General features: G+C 61.3%; 2 protein-coding genes across 25 annotated transcripts in view; one reads left to right on the top strand and one right to left on the bottom strand.

The window, feature by feature from the left end:
- BRSK2 (BR serine/threonine kinase 2) overlaps window positions 1-22,414 on the top strand; it is a 66,851-nt gene that overhangs the window by 18,326 nt on the left and 26,111 nt on the right. The window lies entirely within an intron of this gene.
- On the bottom strand, window positions 17,409-19,412 carry LOC114672199 (uncharacterized). The gene is made up of 4 exons (XM_077961664.1): window positions 19,032-19,412; window positions 18,839-18,914; window positions 18,397-18,565; window positions 17,409-17,747 (listed from the first exon to the last, which is right to left on the bottom strand). Exons 1-4 carry the CDS (start codon window positions 19,292-19,294, stop codon window positions 17,539-17,541), a joined length of 717 nt encoding a protein of 238 aa, XP_077817790.1. The 5' UTR covers window positions 19,295-19,412; the 3' UTR covers window positions 17,409-17,538.

The raw sequence follows: 22,414 nt of genomic DNA on the forward strand, positions 1-22,414 counted from the left end.
GGATTCAGTCAAAATGTTTCATCGGGCTAATCTCACAGTATTGGCTTGTGAAAACCGGTTAATGGAAGTCTAACGTGATCATCTGGCTCCGCTGGGACTGGGTCCCGCCGCCTCCAGGCAGGTGCCGCGTCCAGGAGGGTTTTCCCAGAGTGCGGGCAGGCCCGGCGGGGAGGGGCTGTTTGCTGCTCCATTTGCCCAGTGTGCCCTCAAATCCACAGCCTCAGGGCACCTGTGCCCTCCAGGGAAGGCCGCCTGGGTCTCCTGCCCACCCTGGAGTTGAGCCCACCTGCCCTGCAGCGAGAGGGGGCGGGGGCTGCCCAGGCGCCTCCTCCATCACCTCCTGGTGGAGGGTTCCTGGTCCCAGGTCCTTCCACTCCAGAATCCACCTTTGAGCCCCATGCCGTCCGCAGCCCATCCTCTGGCCTCCCTGGGGCGAACGGTGAGGCTCATGGCGTGGGGAGCACAGGGCGGGCCTGGCCTTGGGCCCCAGCCTCCCTCCACCGCTTCCCAGAGCCCTCAGTTCCACTGCTGGGGCTTTCTTTTGGCCACCTGGCCAGTTGCCCTCCCTGTGCCCGGCAGCCCCCTGCAGCCCCACACTCATGCCCCAGGATCCATCCAGCTCCTGCTGGTCCCTTTCGTAACCCCTGGCTTTGGGGAGGGTGGAGTCCAGGGTCCCAGGTCACCATCCACCTTAGGAGTCCAGCGTCCAGCCCCAGGGCAACAGTCATGGGAGAACTGGGGAGGAGGCTGTGTGGGGTGGGGGTCTTCACACAGTGGCCACCAGGCTGGGGGTATCCTGAGGCCAAAGCCTGTGCCAAGTCCCCCCTGTCTTCCCAGGAGACACCTGAGTGCTGTGGCCACTCCTTGTCAGGTCCAGGGCCTGGACCCTCAAGGACACCCCTGCGGCTGCCATCCTGACAAGTGGAATTCACCACAGACCCTCAGCCTGATGGCACAGGTCAGGGTTCACGTCGGAACCCTTCCCGCTGGTCCCTACTAGATCTGAGAGTGAGTCGGGTGGGGTGTGTGTGTGCACATCTGTGTGTGTGCAGTGGTATGTGTGCACATCTGCCTGTGCAGGTGTGTGTGTGTCTGCCTGTGCAGGTATGTGTGTGTGCATATCTGCCTATGGAGGGGTATGTGTGTGCACGTCTGCCTGTGCAGGGGTGTGTGTGCATGTCTGCCTGTGCAGGGGTGTATGTGTGCACATCTGCCTATACGAGGTGGTGTGTGTCCACCTGTATGGAGATGTATGTGTGTCTGCCTGTGCAGGGGCATGTGTGTGTGTGTGTGTGTGTCTGTACAGGTGTTTTATGCTTATGCAGGGCTGTGTATGCACATTTGCCTGTACAGGGGTGTGTATGTCTGCCTGTGCAGGGGTGTGCGTATGTGTCTGCCTGTGTCTGCCTATGCAGGGATGTATGTGTGTCTGTCTGTGCGGGGATATGTGTGCACATTTGGCTGTGCAGGGGTGTGTGTATGTGTCTGCCTATGTCTGCCTATGCAGGGATGTATGTGTGTCTGCCTGTGCAGGGATATGTGTGCACATTTGGCTGTGCGGGGGTGTGTGTATGTGTCTGCCTGTGTCTGCCTATGTCTGCCTATGCAGGGATGTATGTGTGTCTGCCTGTGCGGGGATATGTGTGCACATTTGGCTGTGCAGGTGTGTGCGTGCCTGTGCAAGAGTGTGTGTACACACGTCTGTGTGTGCCGTCTGACCCCAGAGGCATGGCCTGGCTTTCCTAGGGGCCTGCAGTTCCCACTCTGGTTCTCTGCCCTGCCCCAGCCGTCCCCTTCACCCCTTGCTGCCTGGAGCTGGGGGAGTCGGGGAGAGGCTGGGGCTGCAGATGGGCAGCTGGCCTCCTCATGCTCCCAAGGCCGCCTCGTCTCCCTGTGCTCAGTTGTGCTGCTTGGGCCGTGGGATCGGCGCTCCTTTGCACAGGTGTTCGTCATCTGTGTTTCTTTTCTTTTGAGAATCGTGTTTCCTTGGAGAATTATCTGTCCTTGGCTCATTTAAAACAGTTGGGGTGTTGGTGGTTTTTGTAATGAACTGGTCAGACCACTTTCCACGAGGAGGGCTGTCCCCCCAGTTCGCTGGGGCTGCCCTGCTCAGGGCGTGCTAGGGGTTTTGAGTCACTTCCGTGTCTCCTTGGAGGCTGCGTGGCGTCTGCGGAAGTTGGTGTCTGTGCCGTGTGGTTCTATTTGTGGGTGTTGTAGAGAATGCGCCGTCCAGAGACAGAGCCGCTGCTGTGGTGGGTGGGGGATGCCTGAAGGGCGCAAGGACGCTTTGGGGGTTTCAGGTGTGTTGGCCCCCAGGTCGTGGTTTCACACACGTGTGCTTTAAATGTGTGCTGGCTGTCGTGTGTCCGTCACGCCTCCACAGAGCTTTGGGAACCACCGAGATGGGGAGCCTCCCGGAGATGCAGGTTTTCTGAGCCCACCAGCGGCTCCAAAAGCAGAGGGAATAGCCCTGCGTGCAGATGGGGCGCTCATGACGTCGTCCTCGCAGAGCGGTGATGGACGCAGAGTCGGGGTTCCGGGGATCGTGACGTCGGCCTCCCAGAGCGGCGACAGGCACAGAGTCGGGGTTCTGGGGTTCGTGACCTTGTCCTCGCAGAACGGTGACGGCCCAGAGTCCGCGCCCAGTGCAGTCATGCTGCTGTGTGCGATGGGTGCTGGGCCTGCAGACCTCGGTGCTTCGAAGGCCCCACTGCCAAGCACAAGACGCCCCTTTTGCCCTCGTCAGACTCTCTGGTCCCCGGGAGTGGATTTGGGGCTGCGAGTGCCAGGCACACACTGTGTCCCCGAGGGCTGGTCACCCACCCAGGCACACCCGTGGCCCTGAGCCAGCACAGCCTGACGCCTGCCCTCAGAAGCCCCCACCTGCCTAGGGTGGGGCCATGGGGGAGGCTGGTCCTCCCTTCTCTGGGGCTGGGGGACCCCGCTTCTGGTTGAGAAGGCCACAGGTGCCCCCCCCCCGGCACAGCAGGGCACCACCCAGACCACCGTGGCCTGAGGAGGAGGTTTGGCAGCCACTTGGTAGGAGGGCCTGTGACGGCCCTTTTGTGCAGAAGGTGGGTGTTTCCCCGGTCTCAGAGGCCAGGGCCCTTGCTGGCTGGGGTGGGGACTCCCGCCCAGGGCCCCGCTGAGGGGGGCAGGAGCAGGGGCGGGGAGAGCAGCCGTGCGTCTGCCTTTTCTGCTCCGTCACCATGGCAACAGATGGAGATTTGGCAGGAAGGAGGAGGGGGCGGGCTTTGGAGGAGGCAGCCCAGGTTTGGAGACCAGCTGGGAATCCTCAGCGGCCTGAGCCGGGGGCTGCAGCCTCAGGCTGGCTGGGTTCCTCCTCCCCGGCCACTGAGCCAGCCTTGCTGAGGGGCGAGTGGGCTCTGGATGTGCTCTGAGCTTCCTTCCTCACAGCCTTGCTCCTGGGCCAGAGCAGCAGGAAAGGGGCCGGAGCAGGGGGCCCGGTTCTGCCCTATCTGGCCCTAGTTTGGGCACTAGCCTCACCCTGTGAGCCCTGAGGGCCACCCCAGCCGATGGGCACCTCCCCGCCGGCCCTGCACCCCACCCTTCCTCTGCTCCCCAAGAGAGCCCAGGTCTGGCCCAGCGGTGGGCAGGGGAGGGACTGCCGATCACAGAGTGCCAGCTGGCCACACTCCCGGCCCACAGCTGCTCCAGCCGCGCCACCACAAGGCCAGACCTGGCTCTGCCCGCAGCCCAGCTCAGCAGGTGTGTGCCGTGCTCCCTGGCTGGCCAGGGCCCCTGTGCACTCACACGCGTGCTCAGGGGAGGAGTGTGCTCACACGTGAGGGATGCAGCCCCCATAGCAGGGACGGGGCACCTCGCCAGCACCTGGTGGGCTGCACCTGCTGGGAGGGCCAGCTGTGCGGATTCCCGCGCTGGTGCTGCCTGCCCCCGTGTGTGGAGGCTTCTGTCCACCAGCCTGGCTTGGCATCCCGGCCCTCGTCTCGCCCTCCCCAAAAGAGCTCAGCCCCTGTGCTGTGCTGTCCTGTGGGGAACGTGTCCTCGCTCACGGCCTTAGCAGCAGTGTGGTGGGAGGAGTCTGAGCTCTTTGGTCGGCAGGGCCAAGGGAGCAGGTGCCCTCGGAAAATGGGAAAATGCGGGACAGGGTGGGGCTAGGGGGAGGGGTTCAGTGGTGGGAGGGGCCCAGCGGAGCTGGGGTGTTTATGGGAAAACCTTTCCTGAGCCAGGGACGGTGGCTGGGGGGTCAGATATGCTGACCCCCAGATGGGATCCTCCTGCTTGCTGGGAGTGGGCAGCGGTGCCCCGGCCACCCAGAGCGACTCCGCGTCCCAGGCCCATCGGGTCTCTGCCCCGGCCACCCAGAGCAGCTCCGCGTCCCAGGCCTGTCGGGTCTCTGCCCCGGCCGCGCACGGCAACCCCGCGTCCCAGGCCCGTCGGGTCTCTGCCCGGGCCACTCACAGCAACCCTGCGTCCTAGGCCCATCTGGTCTCTGCCCCGGCCGCGCACGGCAACCGCGCGACCCAGGCCCATCGGGTCTCTGCCCCGGCCATGCACGGCAACCGCGCGACCCAGGCCCATCGGGTCTCTGCCCTGGCCGCACATGGCAACCCCGCGTCCCAGGCCCATCGGGTCTCTGGCCCAGGGCACAGTCTTGGCAGTCACTGCCGGGGGGTGGGACCGCCCATGGCCCCCCACCGTGCACAGCCTCCCTGACTGCTGCAGGCCTGAGGGGTGGACGGGTGGGGCTCACTGCAGGTGCTGCCCCCAGCACCCCAGGCCACCTTCTTCACATGTTAGGAGCCCACGTTCAGCACCGCCATTCCTGGGGCGGATGGGGCTGGGCGGGGGCTGGGGTGGGTCTCTCCCCATCTCATGGCGCCAGCTCAGACCTGAGCCAGGATCTCTGGTTGGAGCCAACCGGAAGTCTAGCGGCCGTGAGCTCCCCTGGGGGCTTCTGCCTCCCACGTGGCCCCTGGGGATGGCCCCTCAGAACAGCCCCTCGGGGTGGTGTGCCCTGACCTCACTGTCCACTGGGGTCAGCCCGGGGGACCCTGCCTCTGGCCCACTTCTCCCACCCTGCAGCCCCTTGCAGGGGCCACTAGGAGACTCGCAGAGGCAGGGCCCCAGGACCATGGAGGGAGACCCATCCCTCTCGGGGGCTTCTACAGGGCCTGAGCTGTCTCTGTCCAGCCCCGAGGGCCCTGGCAGTGGTATCTCTGTGGGAGGAGGGGGCCCTCTGCCCAGGCTGTGCCCTGGCCTTCTGCCCTGGGAGCCCCACAGCCCACATGGGCCTTGGCACCCAGCTCCCCAGCAGGACTTCCCCACGCCAGGAAGGAAGTGGGCATGGGCGTCTGGGGTCTGTGTGCCTGGAGCTGAGCCACGTGGCCTGGGCGCCCTGCACTGCCCACCACCCACTGACCCTGACCACAGGTCCGCAGCAGGCCCTGGGCAGAATGGGGAAACCAAGAAGAGGGGCCTGAACTGAGCCTGGGGTGGTGGGGCCTGGCACCCCCACTCCATCAGCCCCTCCTGCCATCTCTGGGGGCATCAGTGGCCCCAGAGCCAAGGAGCAGCCTGAGGGGCTGAAGCTCAGGCGAGGACAGGTGGGCGGCTGCTGCTCCACAGTGGTGGGCAGCCACAGCGCCCGGCCCTGCCTTCCGCCCCGAGGAGAATGGGCTGCCTCCCACACTGGACACGCGGCGCAGGCCGCTTCCTCACACGCTTTACTGTAGCCAGACTTGGAAACAGTCATGTGATCCCCAGGGATAAATAACTGCATTTTCTCCATCTGTCCTTAGTTTAAAAACAATTGTCTGTTGATTTAAAAGGAAGCGTTTACCTTCAAATATAAAGAGATTCAAATTTTCCTGTATGGACTAAGATTTGTGTTGGTCAAAAATACCACACCCCAAAGTTGCCATTGTTCCATTGTTTAAAATTCTACATGCAAATGGAATATCCAGAGGCCGGGCAGGAGGAGGACGGCCTGGGAGTGACCAGGCTGCTTCTCTGCCTGGACAGCTGTCTCCGTGCCCCGTGGCAGTTGGAGGCTGGGGATGCCACTGCCCCACAGTGTGCTCCGGGGATCTCAGGATGCTGGGAACTTCCCTCTGCAGAGAGTTCGCATCACTGGGATCCCAGGATGAGCTTGTGTGTGGAAAGCAGCGTTCATTAGACGCTAAGGAACCTCAGAGCGTGCTAAGGTGCAGCTTCAAAAGCAGCAATTCTTTGGAACTTAGGCCAAGGAAGATTTGTGTTTTGGAAATGGCAGATATTTTATCACTGACATTGTTTAGTGTAGGGTGATAAAAAGTAGACTGAATTTTTAAAATGAAATTTGCGTAATATAAAATTAATCATATGGAAGTGTACAATTCAGGGACCGTGCATTCACCGTGCTGCGTGGCCACCATTGTCTAGTTCCAGAACATTCCACCCTGCGGGACCCTGCACCATTGTGTCCTCTTGCCCCTCCTCCATCCGTGGGAGCGTGGCCTGCCTTCCGTTTCTGGACACGTCACAGACGTGGGTCCCAGGCTGTGCGTCCGTCTGCGTCTGGCTTCGTTCACGCAGCAGAATGTCCTCAGGGCCATATCTGCTGCCATCCCTGTTGGGGTTTTCTTCCTTTTGAGGCTGAATGCGTTTCCCTGTGTTGACCAGACCACATTGTTCGCCCGTCATCTGCCGTGGATGCGTGGCTGCCTCCACCTCGTGGCTCTCAGGAGTGGTGCGCTGTGGACCTGTGTGTGTGTACCTGCTCGGGTCCCTGAGCTCTGTTCCTGGGAGCCTAGACCTGGGAGTGGTAATTCTGTCTTTACCTTTTTAAAAAAATTAGTTCATTTATTTTTTAGAGACAGGGTCTCACTCTGTTGCCTGGGCTGGAGTGCAGCGATTCAATTCTGGCTCATTGCAGCCTTGGCCTCCTGGGCTCAAGCGATCCTCCCACCAGCTTCCCAACGTGCTAAGATTACAGGCTTGAGCCACTGCACCTGGCTTGTGTTTAACTTTGAGGAGCTGCCAGACTTTCTCATTGGACCTAGTTTTAGTCGGCCTCCTTTTTTTTTTTTTGAAACGGAGTCTCGCTCTGTCGCCCAGGCTGGAGTGCAGTGGCATGATCTCGGCTCACTGCAACCTCTGCCTCCCCGGTTCACGCCATTCTCCTGCCTCAGCCTCCCGAGTAGCTGGGACTACAGGCGCCCGACACCAAACCTGGCTAATTTTTTGTATTTTTAGTAGAGACGGGGTTTCACCGTGTTAGCCAGGATGGTCTTGATCTCCTGACCTCGTGATCCTCCCGCCTTGGCCTCCCAAAGTGCTGGGATTACAGGCGTGAGCCACCGTGCCTGGCCCTTATTTGGATTTTCTAAGGCCCCACAGCAAAGGCAGCCTGGTGCCCACTGGATGGCTGGCACCCCTGCCTGCCTGGGGTATGCCTCGCCCCCTCGGGTCCCTCACTTTGTAGAATGCGTTGGCTTGGAGGAGCCTGTTATCTGCTCGCTGCCCGCAGGGCGGTCCCGGTGGAGGACTTGGAGTGGCTGCCCCTTCTGTTGCACAGGCTCCACCATGGCCTCCTCGGCCACTGTCCCCTGGGAGGGCAGCTGTGGTAAAGGCCGGAGCTCCTAGCTTTGGGCAGGTGAGTGCCCCTGGCAGTTCTGTTCTGTGATGTAGGTTTTTCAGACTGGGAAAAGTTGAGAGTTTCAAGATCCATTGCCAGTGGGAACTGGAACCAGGCAAGCTAAACCATTATTGCTCCCGGCAACCCCAGGGCTCACCTGGTTCATGGGGACCTCTGCAATGGCCAGGGCCTGGGACCACCCGATCTAGGGCAAAGGGAGGGGGAAGGGGAGGGATGTGATTATAAAATTTCTGTTTTAATTTCAAGTACAATAATGTTGGCAGATAAAAACACACAAACCAAAGCACTTTGATTTTGTCAGTAACTATTAAGAGTCTGGAGGGTCCTGAGGCCGGAGGGTCTCACGAGCACAGAGTGTGATGCCCGTGAGGACGTGACCACAGCATTGAGCGTTCTGTTTCCTGGGTGGCACCTCTGCGATGCCATCCACTGTTTGGCAGAGTCAGTCTTCTAGAGATGCTCTTGTAAAAACAGGTTTTTAGGCTCATGTGCTCCCTTCCCGGTGCCCGTCACCCCTGCCTGAGGCTGTGGCCCGGGCTCAGCTCCCTCGGGCTGAAGGGCTTCCCACACGTCGTGTCCAACACGTTCCCCCAGCTTTCCTTCAACTGCCGATGGTGGTATTTAGCCTCGGTTTTGGAGGATACTTTTGCTGGGTATAGAATTCTGGGTTCCTTCAAGTGCTTAGCAGGTGCTACACCATGGTCCTCTGCTGGTGAGAGGCAGCCGCCACCAAGGCCCTGCGTGTGATGCTCGTCTCTGGCTGATTTTGAGGTTTTCTCTTTACCCTTTGGTTTTGTGAGTTTCGCAGTGACCCACCTTGGTGTGTTCCTCCAGGTGTCTGTCCTGCTTGAGGTTCAGTGAGCCCTGTGGATACACAGACTGATGTATTTAGCACATTGGGGGAAATTCTTCATTTTTGTTTAAGTTTGCCCTCTTCAGCCGGGTGTGGTGGCTCATGCCTGTAATCTCAACACTTCGGGAGGTCAGGGAGGGCGGATCATGAGTCAGGAGTTTGAGACCAGCCTGGCCAACGTGGTGAAACCCCATCTCTACTAAAAATACAAAAATTAGCCAGGCGTGGTGGTAGGCACCAGTAATCCCAGCCACTCGGGAGGCTGAGGTGGGAGAATTGCTTGAACCAGGAAGGCGGAAGTTGCGGGAGCCGAGATTGCACCACTGCACTCCAGCCTGGGGGATAAAGCAAGACTCCATTTCAGAAAAAAATAAAAATAAAATGTGTCCTCTTCCCTATTTGCTCTTTCCTGTTTTGAGGGACTCCAGGAACAAGTGTCTTAGACTATAAGATGGACCTGCAGGCACCTGACATGCTGTGAGGTCTCCACCTCCCTCTTTTGCTCTGGTGCTTGTCAGGATAGTTTCTGCTGGCTGGTCATTGAGGTCACTGTTCATATGTGTGGTATTACCTTACCCTTTTGTGAAAATTCTAACATTTGGGTCACCTGTGTCCTGCTTCTGTTGGCTGTTTCTTCTCTTGAGGGTGGGTCACCTGTGTCCTGCTTCTGTTGGCTGTTTCTTCTCTTGAGACTGGGTCACACTGTGTCCTGCTTCTGTTGGCTGCTGCTTCTCTTGAGAGTGGGTCACCTGTGTCCTGCTTCTGTTGGCTGTTTCTTCTCTTGAGACTGGGTCACACTGTGTCCTGCTTCTGTTGGCTGCTGCTTCTCTTGAGGGTGGGTCACCTGTGTCCTGCTTCTGTTGGCTGTTTCTTCTCTTGAAGGTGGGTCACACTGTGTCCTGCTTCTGTTGGCTGTTTCTTCTCTTGAGACTGGGTCACACTGTGTCCTGCTTCTGTCGGCTGTTTCTTCTCTTGAGGGTGGGTCACCTGTGTCCTGCTTCTGTTGGCTGCTGCTTCTCTTGAGGGTGGGTCACCTGTGTCCTGCTTCTGTTGGCTGTTTCTTCTCTTGAGACTGGGTCACACTGTGTCCTGCTTCTGTTGGCTGTTTCTTCTCTTGAGACTGGGTCACACTGTGCCCTGCTTCTGTTGGCTGCTGCTTCTCTTGAGGGTGGGTCACCTGTGTCCTGCTTCTATTGGCTGTTTCTTCTCTTGAGGGTGGGTCACCTGTGTCCTACTTCTGTTGGCTGTTTCTTCTCTTGAGAGGGGTCCCATTTCCCCACTTCTTTGCATACGCCATAACATTTTGTTGGATGCTGTGTGTTGTTTATTTGGAGCAGCAGTTCAGACTGAAGTAGGAGCCATCATCCCAGAGGGGCTCCCTGCTTGTGTTGGGCTTGTGGGGGGCTGTTCAGCCAGATCCAAACAGGACTTCAGCTGGGCTGGGACTGGGGGCCTGCCAGCAAATTTCTGTTCAGCTGTAACACATATCCAAGGGCCTGAATCCCTGGGTAGGGAAGTTGTTTCTTTTTTTTTTTCTGTAGTGCCGTAAGTGCCTGTCACTAATAGAAGCTCAGTGAATACCTGATTGATTGACTGATTGATCGATTGATTGATTGAAAGCAGCAAGTGTCTGGGAGCTCCTCATTACAGGTGTGTGTCAGGTGTGAGTCTGGGCACCGGGAGGCCTTCGCTCAACTGTGTTTGGGCTCTGCAGGTGCATGTCAGGTGTGAGTCTGGGCACCGGGAGGCCTTCGCTCAGCTGTGTTTGGGCTCTGCAGGTGCGTGTCAGGTGTGAGTCTGGGCACCAGGAGGTCTTCGCTCAGCTGTGTTTGGGCTCTGCAGGTGCGTGTCAGGTGTGAGTCTGGGCACCAGGAGGCCTTCGCTCAGCTGTGTTTGTGGGCCCTGGGACATGATTCCCTCTTGGGTGGTGTTTCCAGCTGCTGGCTGCTCAGGCAGCTCCGAGCACTGAGCTGTTGGGTTGGTGGCCTCTCTGTGTCTTTCTGTTATCTTGTTCTGCTCTGCTGGGTATTTTCTCATTTTTTCAGTCCTTAAATAGTTTCTTATTCTAGCAGTTATTATTTTTTATGTCTTAGAGCATTTTTAAGTTGTTTCTTAGTTGTTTTTGTAGACCTTGTTTATAGATGCAATCACTCATTAAATCCTAGCACATTGGTGCAATCAACAGAATTTTTGAAATACTTGTTTTGGCCAGACACGGTGGCTCACGCCTGTTTTCCCAGCACTTTGGGAGGCCAAAGCGGGTGGATCACTTGGGGTCAGGAGTTTGAGATCGTCCTGGCCAACATGGTGAAACCCCGTCTCTACTAAAAATACAAAAATAAGCTGGGTGTGGTGGTGGCACATGCCTGTAATCCCAGCTGCTCAGGAGGCTGAGGCAGGAGAATCACTTGAACCTGGAAGGCGGAGGTTGCAGTGAGCTGAGATTGTGCCACGGCACTCCAACCTGGGCAACAGAATCAGATTCTATCTTGATAAAAACAGAAACAAGAATGTTTGAAATATTCATTTAATGAGGGCCAGTGCTGCTGCTTCAGCTCCAGGCTCCGCACCTTCTCCCACACCCAGGCACGTGGTCATTAGTCTCAAAGGAAGCCTGGTTGAGTGCGGAGCCGCCTCTCTCTTGGTTAAGAGGGAACATTGTCTCGTCTGAGTCTCTGGAAGGCAGGGCCTCTGCCCGGGGGCTTGGTGCCTGTACACGCATGTGAGTGTGCATGTGTGTACCTGTGTGTGTGCGTGTGTGCGCATGTGTGCGTGTGTGTGTGATGGCCTAATGGGCAGGGAGTGGGGCAGCCTTGTCAGGATGAGACAGATTTTGCTGCAGGGCCAGCCCCCACTCTGCTGGGCGTGACCCCGACTATCCCTCCTGTTGGCCCAGAGAGGGGAGAGGCCGGCCGGGGCTGCCCCCGACCTGTGCACACCCTTGGCAGGTGCTCCGGGGTGTCTGCAGCCCACGGCCTGCCCTGCACTCTGGCTGACACAGACACTTTCAGTTTCCCAAGTCCCCTGGAGACAGGCAGGCCCAGGCCCACCCTCCGCCTCCTCTGCCTGCCTGCTTCTAGAAGGTTCTTGAATGTTTTGAGGTTCCCCCGTCATGGCCAGGCTCCCTCTTGTTTAATTCAGGAAGGTTTGACAGGTGAGCATGAGGTCCGCCAGCCTGGGCCTGGGCCCCTCCATGCAGGCCCTGCCTGGACCTGTGGCTCCCCCAAGTCCTGTCTGCACCCCCTTGGTCCCCAGCTCCAGCCTCTTCCTCCACTGCCTGGGCTGTCCCCTGGGGACACACCTCCTCCCTGCAGCCTCCTCGCCGGCTGTCTCCCTCTTCGGGGCCTGCCTGGGGGAGTCCTCCGGTCACTCCTGTCCTCAGCTCTCGGTGAGGCTGGCAGTCCCGGGGGCTCAGCCTCCGTGTGGCGTCCAGCAGGTGCAACTCCCTGCTTTTCTGCCTGACTTTAAGAGCCCGGCTTGAGCCTTTCATGGGGAGGGCGTCTGTGCCCCCCAGGGACCCCCCAGGGCCTCCTCGGCCCTCTGGCTGGGTGCTGACAAGTAGGTCTCAACCCTGGAGCCTGCCTGGGGCCTCCCACCAGCATCTTTCATTTGGGTGCAGAGCAGAGAGGGGTTTGGGACGCTCACGGCAATGTCCTCAGATCTTCAGGGTTCAGATCTTTGGGCTGCCTGTGGGCTCCTGGCTTGGCCGACCCTGGGCCTCTTCCTGGTGCAGCCCGAGGCTGTGCTTTGGAGGGGAGGGACAGTGTAGGGGCTCTCATTTAATCTTCACTTCCCAGGAGGGGGTGTCAGGAGACCCCTGAGGCTGGGCACGCCCAGGGTCACACCAGGGAGGGAGGCAGGCGTCTGCAGTCTGGCCCTGGCTCCAGCCCACCCTTGCCCATCTCGGGCTGCACAGATGCCCGCCTCTGCTTGGAAGGGACCTGGGTCCTGGAACAGCCTAGGGCTGGGAAGCTGCTTCCTTCTCCACTCTCTGGTTTCCAGTGGGAGCCGCATCCCACCTTTTGTTTGGGTGCTGGGTTAAGAGGTGGGAGCCAGGCGGAGGCAGCGGAGCGGCTGCAGTGCGTGTGAAATGCTTCAGGGCGGCATGAGTTTAACTGGAGAGGTTCCTTCCAACGTGAGCAGTTGTCTCCCAAGAGATGCGCCGCCCCTCCCTCTGCGCCTGGCGCTGGTGGGCGGCGGATTCTGTGGGATCTATTGATGTTCTGAGGATGTGCTGAGGGCTTGGCTCCTTCCTGTCCCTGCCCCGGCCCCTGCCCCGGCCCCTGTGTCAGGGCTGTTACCGTGGGCGTGCGGGGTGGGGGTGCATAGAGCCTGGACGCCTCCAGACTGAGGAGGCGAAGGGTCGGGGAGCAGAGACCTGGGCGCTAATGAAGGAACGAGGCTTCAATGTCTGCGGCAACTTCAGAGGCCCCTCTCGGGGCAGGTGGGGGGACCCCCAGCCTGGGGAGCAAACCTGCCGGCCCAGCACCGGGGTCTCTGCCTGAGATGTGAGCACGGTGGCCTGATCAGGGCCCGAGAGAGGATGGGGCAGGTGGGGGCGGGGGCGGGCAGGCTGGGGGTGTCACTGGGCCTGCTGGGGGTCTAGCCTGAGGTTGGGGTGCCAGGTGGGGGGAGGGTGCGCCTCTGCCACATCATCGGGTGTATTCGAGGCGGGGTCAGAGCCAACTGTGTGTCGGGTGAGAGCCCAGCCCAGCCCCAGCTGTGGGTCCCCGATGGGAGCATGCAGATGGGTGATCAGGGGTGAGCCAAGCAGATTGGGGGGCAGGGGTTGGCCAGGCCTCATTGCAGCTCACAGTCCCCAGCCCCCACCTGAGCCATTTGGTGCCCTGTGTGTGCACAGAGTCCCAGGTGGGGCCTGCCCTCCTCCAGCCTCTCCTCCACCCTGTCTGCCGTGTGCCACCCATGGGGTGCTCTGGGGAAGGGTGGGGGTCCCTGTATCGCTGGGGGAGGTGTGCTGGCCACAAGGGGAGCAGCTTATGGGGCCGAGGCTGGCTCAGGGTGCAGGAGGCTCTGTGGTGGGCCCTGGCGAGTGAGGAGCTGTGGGGACGGTGCAGAGGGGCCTGTGCACCTCCTGAGTTTGCAGTTGCTGTGGTGCCCACACCCCCAGGATGCATGGCTGACCGCAGTGCCCCTGGGTGACCTCGACAAGCGTGTGGCCCGGATAGGGCCTCCGAGGTGCTGAAGACCTGCTTGCGAGGACACTCCACTCTGGCAGTCCTGTCCATGGTGCTGGACGAGCTCTGGAGACCCCCACAGGCATGCAGGTCTGACCGCCCAAGGCTCGGCTGCCTGTGGGGAACTGGACACGCTCCCTTCAGAGTCTCCCAGTGCCATGTCCACTCCCCAAGCCAGGACCGGGGGGTGACGGAGATGAAGCTTGTGCTGGCCCCAGGTGGGGGCCACTGCCTGCCCAGGAAGCTCCACAGCCAGTCCCAACCTGGTGATGCGGTGTCAGGAGGATGGAAGGTCTCGCAGACCTGGGTTTCTGAGCTCCTGAGGTGTCTGCGTCCCCTCCTGGGAAAGGGAACAGAGCTTTGCAAGGCTCGAGGGGAGGGCAGTGCAGCTTGGGAGCCTTAGCTTGGCCAGAGAGCAGCCCGGAGGGTCGATGTCCAGGTACCTCCAGGGCCCTGCACCCAGGACCTCCCCAAGGGCTGTACCTCGTGGGGGCGCGGTGCCTCGCGGGGGGACCCGGTGCCTCGTGGGGGGCGCGGTGCCTCGTGGAGGGCGCGGTGGAGATGTTGGGGTCATGGCCGTCCAGGCTTCAGAGACATCAGAACTGGGGACCCTCCCCTGAGTCCTGTCCTTAGTGTCTTGAGATCTTGAGATTGGGGGTTGGTCCGAGACCTCGTAAATGCTTCTGTGCAGAGCCTTCAGTTAGGAGCTGAGGCCTCTGGCCAGGTTCAGGCCCATGGAGAGTGTGCGTGGGAAGTTCCGAGACCGTGAGAGGGGCAGGGGCGTGCTGCGGCCACAGCGGTCCTGGAATTCGAGATGCCTTAGGAGGTTCCTGATGAAGGACTGTGCCCACGGACAGTCGTGTGAGGGCGGGCGGCACTCGCGAGCTCCCCGGGGCTCCACGAACAGCAGACATGTTCTTTCACGTTCTGGAGGCGGGAAGTCCAAGGTCCGGGGTGGGCCGGCTCTTCCGAGACCTCAAGGAAGCCCTGCCCCAAGCCTTCCCTGCTGGGCGATCCCCATGCCCCAAGCTTCCCCCGCTGGGCGTTCCCGGTGCCCCCTGGGCCTGCAGAAGTGCCCCCCACCGTCTTGCTTTCACCCTTACGTGGCCCCCCGCTGTGTCCCCAGCCGCTTTTTCCTCGGTCTTTGATAGGAAGGCTGGTTGTTGGGTCAGCGTCCACCCCAGATCCCCAGCGATGCTATGTTGAGATCCATAACTTAGAAACCTCTGCAGAAGCTGTTTTTCCAAGTCAGGTCACATTCAGGCACCCCAGGCATTGGGACACACATGGGGCCGCCATTCTACCTCCACATTCTCCAGCTGTGATGTGGGACCTGGTGGACCCCTCGGTGTCCCCATGGCCTCCAGAGCTGCTCCGTGAGCCCCAGGGAGCCCCAACATCCCCCTGGAGTGACAGCAGGTCCTGCCGGCCAGGTGGAGGGAAGTCTGCTGGGTGTCCACCTGCCAGGCCCTCACCCGCCACTGCTTCATGCGGGGGGTGCCCCAGCACTGGGTGGGTCTGAGTGTGGGGGCAAGAGGAAGAAGGGCAGGGAGAGCCAGGTGGGGACAAGGTGTCCTGGTGAGGTGGCCCCCACCTGCCTTCATGATCCCTCCAGGCAGACAGTGGGGGCTCTGTAGCCAGTGTGGGAGTTGGGGGTAGGTGAGGGACCCCTTCACTGCGGTGGGCCCAAGTGGCAGGAACTCCCCCAACATTTAAAGGAGAAAGGTCCAGGACCCCTTCACCAGGACCTGGACTGCTTTGCGTCCCGGCAGGACGGGGCAGCTACGCACCTGCTGCCCCGCCCTCCATCTGCGTCCAGCCAACAGGCCGTCCCTCCCACGCTTCACCCTCCATCCTGGCCTGGGAGGCCCAGGCTCAGGACTCGTTGGAACCGCTTGGACAGAGGGAGTCCTGGGGGCCAGGCAGGGCCCTGTGGAGCCTGCTGGGGTTCTGTTCAGACAGATGGGGGCTCTGGACCTGGGCCTCTGCCAGGTGGGCTCCCTGGGACCGGCTGGCCAGGTGGGCTCCCTGGGACTGGCTGGCAGGGTGGCAGGATGCTGGGGGAGAGCAGGACCCCCTGGGCTTCATGCTTCCCCTTCCTGGGGCTCCACACAGCACCTCGTGGGCCCAGAGAGGTGTTCTCCCTGCCTCCATGGACGAAGAATCTGGGGCCTTGTCAGAGACCATGGGGTCGGTGGGATTGGCGCCAAGGCCCTGCTGCTGAGGCCACGTGTTTCCCACTCAGCGAGGCTGTTCCTGCCAGGCGTGGGGACTTGGATCCTGGTCCTGAGCGCCGCCCCGAGGCCTGGGATGGGAAGCCCGACGTCTTCATGGTCCTGCGCTGCGTGGCCGTTTGGTCCCGGCGCTCTCAGCACTTGGAGTCTCAGCTCCCCGGGTCATCAGTCCCAGCCGCTCGGCAGGTGGCTCTGGTGAAGGCGTCACCCAGGGCTGCCCGGTCTGCAGTCTGGGCTGGAAGGGCTACTTCCTGGGGGGTCCCACAGGCTGTGTGGGGGCCTCGGGTCCTCAGCACCTGGACGCCCTGCAGGGCACTGCTGCAGGACATGGCCACTGGGCTCCCCTGAGCTCCCCAGAGTCCAGGAGGAAGCTGTGGTGTCCGTGTGGTCTGTGGATGAGGCCCACTCGGTCCCAGAGGCGCGGGTTGGTGACAGCGATGGGGCAGGTTGTCGCCTGTGCTGGTCTCTGGGAGCCACCTGGGTGGGGTGGGGTCAGGGCAGGCCTGTCCAATGACCCCACTCCTCAGGACTTTTCCTCCCGGCAGCCTGGGCCAGGGGCCGCGTTCAGCACCAAGGACAGCAGCCCATCCCGCGCGCACGCCCTCCCCCACCCCAAAGCTCGTCTCCTGCCCTGCGTCCTCTCCACTGGTCTTTGGGTAGATGAGCTGTCCCCGTCCTTTCTCTTGGAACCCACCCCCTTCTAAGGGTGGGTAACAGACACCCAACGGTGTCCCCAGGTGGTCCTCCAGGCCGTGGCACTGGGTGTGCACTGTGGAGATGGGAGGAGGTGTGGGGTGGGGGAGGGCGTTGGGAGGACACCCCGGGGCTGGTGCCTCAGGCCTCTGGAGAGTGGACTTGGGGCCCCATGGCTGGGGAGGGCTGAAGCAGGGCCAGGGCACGGGTGGGAACGCACACTGGAGAGAAACTGAGTCAGGAAGCTGTCTGGTGAACCCAAGGGGGTAGGGGCTTGAGCACCAGGTCTCCACCGCCCAGCGGGCTCCTGGCAGCCCCAAGCCTCTTCCCTCCATGCCTCGGGGAAGTGAGTGCAGCTGCTCTAGGTCGTTAGGGAAACAGCCGTTTCCTCTGTGCGTGAGGCTTGTGCACGGCACGGCCGGGTCCCCAGTGCATCCCCTCACGTGACACTGAGAGGCAGGCCCCCGACTGCCCGGGTGCAGGGCTTGGATGCTGAGGCTCTGCCGCCCTATGCGGTGCCGTGGTGAGCACACCTCACCTGTCCAGCCTTCCCCCTAAACCCAGCGCTCCAGACGGTGGGCCAGCTCCTGGCTCCTAGCCTGTGTGCATCCATTCAGGAAAGCAAACACCACACACCAGTCCCTGTGAGGCCTCGGGTGCTCTGGGTGCCCAGCTGCGTGGGATGGGCAGGGCCACGTGGCCATCAGGGCCTAGATGGAGGCCTGGCAGGCAGCGGGCACTGGGGATGTGTCGTGGTGGGGTGCGCTCTGCTGGCAGCTGGGCTTGGGTCTGTGAGGTGTGAATACCCGAGACGGCCGTCCCAGGGGAAGGCAGAGGCTTGAACTGTCACTTTATTCCTTTCAGACTCTGCAGGAGAACAGGACACACTGGGGAGGATGCACATAGCCCTCGGGGGGGTGCCCAGTCCTGGCAAGCTTGGTCTCAAGCCTGGGTCTGTCCCAGCAAATCTGGGTTGTGCAGGGAAGGCCCTGGGGTGCCAGGAACTCGCAGAGGCCCTGGGTGAAGGCGCCGCGTGTCTTCTCTGCGTGACTCCCACCGGTGAGGTGTCCCCCCTCCAGGAGGTGGTTGCTGGCAACGGGAATGGGGGCAACGGACGGACCAGCAGCCACGTGGTGGGGAGCAGAGAGGGCCTGGGGGTGCAGATACGGTCAGGATGTGGCAGGGCTGCTGGGAGGGAGCTCAGGATCCCTCAGCCAAGTGCAGGTGGGGAGGGCCTCATGAAACGGGACCCCTCTGCCTGGTGGGAAGCCCCCCGGGTCTGCATGCGGGGGATGGGGGGCAGCACCCCAGGCTGTCCCCGTACCTGCTGTACAACTTCGGTCTGGCGCATGCCGGGGCGGTGAGGGGGCTGCAAAGGGTCCTCCCCCAGTGCCAACACTGCCACCCGCCCCAGGGGCCCTACCCAAACTAAAGAGCAGCCGGTCCAGCCCGAGGCTCGCCTGGCTCCTGGGCCTGCAGCCCCCCATCCCCTCTCCCCACAGCCCCACAGGCTTCCTGGGGGCAGGGCGCTGCCGGCAGAGCTGCAGGACTGAGCCCTCACTGCCCCTCCAGAAAGTGCCAGCCCTCCTGGGTAGCGGAGTGCAGGGGCAGGGGCTGTTTGCTGCCTTGCCTGGCCCAGGCGGGAAAAGGCCCCTCACTTCTTGGACAGCCTGGTCAGAGACCATGTACAGGGTGGTGCCGGGGCTCCCTTTGACTCTCCTGGCTGACTCAGGAGCACCCAAGGGCACCCGTGATAACGCACCAGTCTGCTCCCTGAGGCCCAGCAACCTCATGGCGTACCTGTGGCTTCCCTGGGATGCCCTGGGGCTCCACGTGCCAGGGCCCTTCCCTGTGGGGGGCACAGGGAGACTGGGCACCCGCCAGCGCACGCTCCCACAGAAATGGTTCTGGCGTGAGCTGCTGTCCCCGGCTGCTGCGTGCCGCGCGCCTTCCCTCTCAATGGCCAAGCCTGTTTGTGTAAAGACAGTAATTAGAGCTGGAATCTCAATCGGAAAATAAGCCAGGAGTTCCAGGGGTGAATAATGAAGGGTGGCCCTGGGCTTCCCGTCCCCCATCCTCCAGGCTGCGGCCCAGTCAGGAGGGCCTCTCATGGCACACTCCCCACTCCCTGCCTCCAGAAAGTGGCAAAACTGCTCACAACCCAAACATTCCGCTCAGAGAACCCCGGAGCTGAGGGGGACCAGGACACAGAGGGCTGCCTGGGGACTCAGGGAAGCTTTACCTCGGGGGCCACCTCCGTGCTGGGTTCTGAGGAGCGTGTAGGAGTCTTCAGAGTACAGTAAGGGGCAAAGGACTTTCTAGGCATAGGGGCAGCAAGTGAAAGAGGATGCAGGCAGGAGGAGTAGTCAGAGCTCCAGGACGCAGCTGGGGACGGCTCTCCTGCACCCAGCCTGCTGCGTCCTGGCTGCCTTTACCTGAGCCACGGTGGGACTCCTGAGCACAGGCAGGAGGCTCTCGGTGGCTGTGGCTCCTCTGTGACTCCGTTGCTGTTCGAGAGGCCGCCTGCCACCTGCAGCCCCCAGACCCCAGCCTCACGGACGTGGGCAGGCTCTGTGGGTGCGGCAGGCCCACCCCCGTGGCTCCATCCCCTCCAGAACTTCCTCTGGGAAGGTGGGGGCTTGCCAGGAATGTCTTGTTCCACATGGTCCACTGTCCTCACAGCCCTTCTGAGCCACATGCGCTGGCAGGGAATGGAACCAGTTTCCTCATCTGTGAAATGGGGGTGAAGGGGCCCCCCTCAAAGCAGCGCCTGGAGCAAGGCCAGTGCTCTGAGACATGGCTGTCCTGATTTGTGATGGGCCCAGCAGTGTCCTTTCAATATCGGCTTCTGGGAAGTTGGGCCAGGTGGCTGTCACTCCCTCCCGTTGTCAGTCCCCATTTTCTTTCCTTTTCTGGAGGTCGGACTGTGCTCTCCACACCTTTTGGCTCCTGTCATTCAAGGATGTGTGTGCGCACACTGGGAGTGTGCCTGTTTGTACATGTGTGTGCACAATGGTGTGTGTGTGCGCGAACGACAGGGAGTGTGTGCACTGTGGGTGTGTGTGCATGTGCACTGGGGTGTGTAATCGTGTGTACATGCATGGGTATGTACGGGCGTGTGTACTGTATGTGCACACGGGTTACTGGGGGTGTGTGCACTGGGTGCTTGTGTGCGCTGGGCGTGTGTGCGCATGGGTGTATGTGTCCTGGGTGTGTGCGTGTGTGCACAGGTGTGTGTGCACAGGGTATGTGCACTCGGTGTGTGGGCATGTGCACTGGATGTGGGTGTGTGCACGTGTGTGTGTGTGCACAGGTGTGCACTGGGTGTGTGTGTGCATGCATAGAGGTGCGTGTCTGTGCATGTGGCCACACGTGCTGTCCCTGCCCGGGGCCCTGCTGCTCTGTAAACAGCATCCTGCCGTGCTCAGCGGTGAGCATCTTCTGCGGTCTGATCAGGTCTCGCCACTGTTTAATGGCTGCCCCGTGCCCTTGGTGGCTGTGACCTCATGACTTACCTCCTGTGTGGGGCCATCTTTTGTGAAAATGCAGAACCACGAGGGCCACCCTCCCTGGGAATGCTGTCCCGGCGGCCTTGGGGACTTTGACCACAGCCTCCCTCCTACTTCACCCCGGCCCTCATGATGCCCTGGGGCAGGGTGTGGGCCCTACATCCTTTGGGGTCTCCTGATCACTCCTGAGGGGTCTCTTGAGGGCGCCTTGTGCAGGCACCTCTGGGTCATTTCTTCCCTTCTTTGGGAGCCTCTGTCCTGGCCTCTGCATCCTCACAGGAGTTTGTCCTGGGGGGTTTTAGGAGCTCGATGGCCTTCAGACCAGAGGCTGTTGTCAGGGACCACGCCTTAGCCTTGCAGCCATGTTTGGAGGACATTGAGCTCTTGCTTCTTTCCATATGTGGGGCTGAGTCCTTCCTGCAGGTGCTCCCTGCCCTGGGCCAGCCTCATGCCTGGGGAGGGCTGCGCTGTGGGCACCTCCAGCTGCCCTGGATTATGGGTGAAGGGTGCCAGGCCCTCCTGAGTGCTCCCCTGGCCAAGCGAATCACAGGCCTTGTGCTGGATCAAAGGCCGCCAGGGAGAGGCAGCTCCCCCTCCCTGAGCACACCCTGCGGAGGCCGCCCCCCTCTGTGCCCAGCCTGAGTCCCCGCCCGGCCTGCAGCTCCCCCTGCCTCTGGGGAAGCCCGTGTCTCCGGCAAGGTCCTGGGTCCCCCACCCGGCCTGGGCTCACCCAGATCCGAGCATGATGCCACACAAATGAAACTGACAGAAAGAGCAAAGCTAAAAGCCGATGGGACAGGTGGAGTGGATGCTTAACACGTGAGACGAATGAAGGATTAATTTCCCATAAAAATCAAAGGGCTCTTGCAAATTGGTAAGAAAATGCACACATGTGCATGCACCAGTATGAAAACGGGCACAGGGAGGGAGCCCAGAGCAAACCCACATGGTCAGTAAACACCGGTGACGTCCCGCGGGTCTCCAGAGTGAGGCCGAGTCTGGGTGAAATTTGAGCACAGCACGTGCACGGAAGGATGGCGTCCACTAAAGCCCAGTGGGAATGCCAGCCAGGCTCTGGGTGTCTGGGTGCTCCTAGGAGGTGGTGTCCCCTGTGATAACCTGAGCAGGCTCTGGGTGTCTGGGCGCTCCTAGGAGGTGGCGTCCCCTGTGATAACCTGAGCAGGCTCTGGGTGTCTGGGCGCTCCTAGGAGGTGGCGTCCCCTGTGATAACCTGAGCAGGCTCTGGGTGTCTGGGCGCTCCTAGGAGGTGGCGTCCCCTGTGATAACCTGAGCAGGCTCTGGGTGTCTGGGCGCTCCTAGGAGGTGGCGTCCCCTGTGATAACCTGAGCTGGCTCTGGGTGTCTGGGCGCACCTAGGAGGTGGCGTCCCCTGTGATAACCTGGGCAGGCTCTGGGTGTCTGGGCGCTCCTAGGAGGTGGCGTCCCCTGTGATAACCTGGGCAGGCTCTGGGTGTCTGGGCACACCTAGGAGGTGGCGTCCCCTGTGATAACCTGGGCAGGCTCTGGGTGTCTGGGCGCTCCTAGGAGGTGGCGTCCCCTGTAATAATCTGGGCAGGCTCTGGGTGTCTGGGCGCTCCTAGGAGGTGGCGTCCCCTGTGATAAGCTGAGCAGGCTCTGGGTGTCTGGGCGCACCTGGGAGGTGGGGTCCCCTGTGATAACCTGGGCCCCACATGATTCCAACATGCCCCAACACGGAATGGGCCCGTGAGTGTACCTGGGGACTTTTGATGGTGGGAGAGGGCCCAGGTTGTGGGCGCCCGGGGCGTCTCCAGTGTCAAGACCACAGGTCGGGCCAGGTGGGGCTCAGGGGTGTGGCCGGGCTGTCCTGGGCAGGGGCAAGTACCTGGCTGTGAAAAGAGTGGGGAGAGGAGAAAGGGAGGGTGGGCCGAGGCGGGGAGGGGGACCAGGACCATGTGCCCAGCCGAGGCACATTCCCAGAGCACCCTGCCTGCCTTTTAGGTAGGTCTGGGAAGGAAGGGGCTGCAGGGTCGTGGAGGTCCAGGGCAGTGCTGCCTAGGGAGCCACCTGGGGACCATCCTGGTGTCCTGGGGTGAAGACAGGGCCGGGGCTCAGATGCAGAGCAGTACCTCAGCAGAGGAGGGATGCGGGTGGGGGTCTCAGCAGAGGGCTGCGGTGGGGAGTATCTGCAGAAGGCTGCAGGTGGGGGTCTCAGGGCAGGGTGTGTGGGGGATGGCCTTCTTGGGCCATGCAGGGGCCTCGGGGGTACCCTGGCTCCCAGCTGAGGGTGGTTGAAGGCCAGAGGGAGGGGATTTGGGTGCTCTGGGACAG

This window comes from Macaca mulatta, chromosome 14 (genome assembly GCF_049350105.2).
Source record: "Macaca mulatta isolate MMU2019108-1 chromosome 14, T2T-MMU8v2.0, whole genome shotgun sequence".
Lineage (NCBI taxonomy): Eukaryota > Metazoa > Chordata > Mammalia > Primates > Cercopithecidae > Macaca > Macaca mulatta.

What these genes read in the sequence shown, in the direction of transcription:
- LOC114672199 (XM_077961664.1), bottom strand. Translation starts at nt 19,294, where the DNA reads ATGTGGCTCAGAAGGGCTGTGAGGACAGTGGACCATGTGGAACAAGAC. An exon ending in GCACGGAGGTGGCCCCCGAG is followed by an intron (nt 18,566 to 18,838) that starts GTAAAGCTTCCC and finishes TTACACAAACAG; the next exon opens with GCTTGGCCATTGAGAGGGAA. An exon ending in GCATCCCAGGGAAGCCACAG is followed by an intron (nt 17,748 to 18,396) that starts GTACGCCATGAG and finishes CTGCACCCCCAG; the next exon opens with GCCCTCTCTGCTCCCCACCA.